At 55.1% G+C, this 2952-nt stretch overlaps 1 protein-coding gene across 1 annotated transcript in view; it reads left to right on the top strand.

Annotated features, from left to right (window-relative positions):
* The first annotated feature begins 1109 nt into the window (after positions 1-1109).
* The window catches only part of LOC106813494, an 18943-nt gene continuing 17100 nt past the window's right edge, over positions 1110-2952 (top strand). The window contains exon 1 of the mRNA XM_014817638.1: positions 1110-1208. Coding sequence (XP_014673124.1) covers positions 1110-1208 — 99 coding nt within the window. The remainder of the gene's footprint in view (positions 1209-2952) is intronic.

Here is a 2952-nt window from a genome sequence, read left to right as displayed (position 1 = left end):
CTTCCTCCCCTCCCCCCCTCCCCCTCCTTCACCGTCCCCTCCCCCCTCTCTCCTGCTCCCTCCCCGGGTCGTGGTGGGTGCCTTGCTGTGTCGCCCCCTCCCTTCGCTTCCCCTCCCCCTCCCTCCCCCTCTCCTTTCCCTCCCCTCCATTTCTCTCTCCTCCCTTGTCTCTCCTCTCCCTCCCCGGGTCGTGTGGTGCTTGGCCTGTGTCCCCCTCCCCTTCCTTCCCCTCCCTCCCTCCCGCTCCCTTCCCTCCCTCCCTCTTCTCTCCCTTCCGCCGGGCTCGGTGGGTAGCTTGCTGTGTCCCCTCCCGCTTCCTTACCGCCTCTCTCCCCTCCCCCCTCCTTCCTCCGAGCCTCCCCTCTCTCCTCTCCCTCCCAGGTCGTGTGGTGGCTTGCTGTGTCCGCCTCCCCTCCTTCCCACTCCCCTCCTCCTCTCTCTTCCCTGGTCGTGGTGGTGCTTGCGTGTCTAATCCTTCGCGCCCCCTCCCCCCCGTTCTCCCCCTCCCGCTCTCGGCCTCCCGCTATCCTCTCCCTTCCAGTGTTCGTGGTGGTGCTGCTGTGTCCCCCCCCCCCACCTTTCCCTCCCCTGCCCTCCCCTCCCCTTTTCCCCCCTGTCCTCCCTCCCGCTCCCCCCCTCTCCTTTCTCCTACTCCCTCCCCAGGTCGTGGTGGTGCCTGTGCTGTGCCCCCCACCTTCTTCCCACTCCCTCTCCTCACGCTTTCCTCCCCTCGCCTCCCCCTCCCCTCTTCTCTCTCCTCTCCCTCCCCAGGTCGTGGTGATGCTTGCGGTTAGTTCGATCCTCACGTCTCTGGAGCGATGAAGCAAGAGATTCGATTAGACGCTTAGGACGCTTCGACGGAAAAGGCAAAATCCATCTGAAATTTGGCTTCATCGCAAATTACATCTTAAGCCGGTACCAGGAGGAGGTGAAGGAGGAACAGGCGGGGGAGAAGGCGGGGTCGCGCGGCTGCACCTCCCTCCGGCGTGTGACGGGGGAGTTCAGCCGTGGCGAGACTTTCCTGAGCACTAGTCACGCTTCACGCCAACAGAGAGTTCAGCTACTATACAGAGGGCGGGCTTCTGTTGAAACACATCATATAACCCGCAATGACATCGCATCCGGTCTTCCGCGAGCGGCCAACGCAGTCGGTGACGTCAGCCGCTTACAGTCTGAGGAGCTCCCGCGAATGTCGCCAGAGGGCGCTCGTATGCAGCGTTTTGTGGAAACTAGTCGCATAATTCTGTATCCGGCATCCATTCTGGATCGTTGAGTGGAGTGCTCCGAGATACTTTCATAAGTGGTTATGCGCACACGAACCTCTTGCTTCGCTGTCTAGTGCGTGCGTGCGTGCGTGCGTGCGTGCGTGCGTGCGTGCATACGTGTGTGTACGTGTGCGCGCGTATTGCGTTTCTTGCATGCATAGGCGTGTGCGTATGCGTGTGCGCGCGCGCGCGTGTTTGTAAGTGCGTGTGCGCGTGCGAGTGTGTGGCTAGTACATCCCTCGTGGAAACCTTTCTCGACGCACGCTCACACGTAATGGATAGAAACTATTCAAAGTAAAAAAAAATTGCCGGCGTCAGAGTGGATGGTTCTTCTTCTTAACCCAGTGGCTGTCAGTGCTGCTTCAAGCAGGTACTGCATTAAGGCGCTGTCAAACGATGTCTTGCCCTGCACTAATCACAGCCGTGTTGCATTTGCTCGGCCATTCATACGGCGGTACGGCGGGTGATGGTGGCTGGGGGTGGGTGAGGGAGGGTGAGGAAGGGTGAGGGAGGGTGGAGGGAGGTGGGGGGAAGGGGTGGGGCGGGGTGGGGGAAGGGTGGGGCGGGTGAGGGAGGGTGGAGCGGGTGTGTTGGGGCGGGCGGGAGGGAAACCCCCTCGATATGTAACGCGCCACGTACTAGAGAGGCATAATAGTCGTATACGCAGAACGTAATTAATAAAAGTAATAATTAATAATTTATTATTGTACATATATTGATTAATAAATAATCGAAAAATATAATATATATATATATATATAAGAAATATAATAAAAATAATAATAATGATAACAATAATAAATAGTAATAATAATATAAACAATATTAATAATAATGATGATAATATTAATATTAATTAGTAAATGGTTGATTAATTAGGATGTCTTTGCCTGTCGTCGGTGTGTAGTTTGTAGTATCGAGTTACGGCAAACGAGGCCAATGTTGATGGTAGCCTTAGAGACGGCAGACGTCTTCTTCGCATGTTTTTTTGCGGATTTTTGTCTGAGAGATTTATACCTGATAAAAAGTCAGCTAAACATTGCTCGTCTGTTCGATCGTCAGAAAGTAATGCGACCATCAGAGTGCTCCTGCTTTTCCGCGCGCATCCTAAGTGGTGTTGACAGATCTCTCTACCTCTCCCCCCGCTCTCTCTCCCTCTTCCTCCTCGCTCTCTCCCTCTGTCTCTCTCTCTCTCTCTCTCTCTCCTCTCTCTCACTCCTCTCCTCTCTCTCTCTCGTCACCTCTCTCTCTCTCTCTCAGCCGCCCCTTCATCCTTCCTCTTTCTCTCTCTCTCTCTCTTCTCTCTCTCTCTCTTCTCCTCGTTCCTCACTTCTCCTCTCTCTCTCTCTCTTCTCTCTCTCTCTTCCCCTTTTCTCTCTCCATCTCTCTCTCTCTCTCTCTCTCCTCTCTCTCTCTCTCTCTACCCCTCTCGTCTTCTTTCGCTCTCTCCTCTCTTCCGTCTCTCACTCCTTTCTCTCCGTCCTCCTCATCTCTCCACCACCAACCGTCCCACCCACTGTTCTCCTCTCTCTCTCTCTCTCTCGATCTGCATCGCTCTCTCTCTCCTACTCCTCCTCTCTCTCTACTCCCCTTCTCTTCTCTCTCCCCTTTCTCTCTCCTCGCTCCCCCCCTCTGTCTCTCTCTCTCTCTCTCTCTCTCTCTCTCTCTCTCTCTCTCTCTCTCTCTC

This window comes from Priapulus caudatus, unplaced genomic scaffold, assembly GCF_000485595.1.
Source record: "Priapulus caudatus unplaced genomic scaffold, Priapulus_caudatus-5.0.1 Scaffold783, whole genome shotgun sequence".
In the NCBI taxonomy this organism is placed as follows: Eukaryota; Metazoa; Priapulida; class Priapulimorpha; order Priapulimorphida; family Priapulidae; genus Priapulus; species Priapulus caudatus.
The sequence above is the reverse complement of the archived record's forward strand: the minus strand, read 5'-3'. Positions and strand labels throughout refer to the sequence as shown.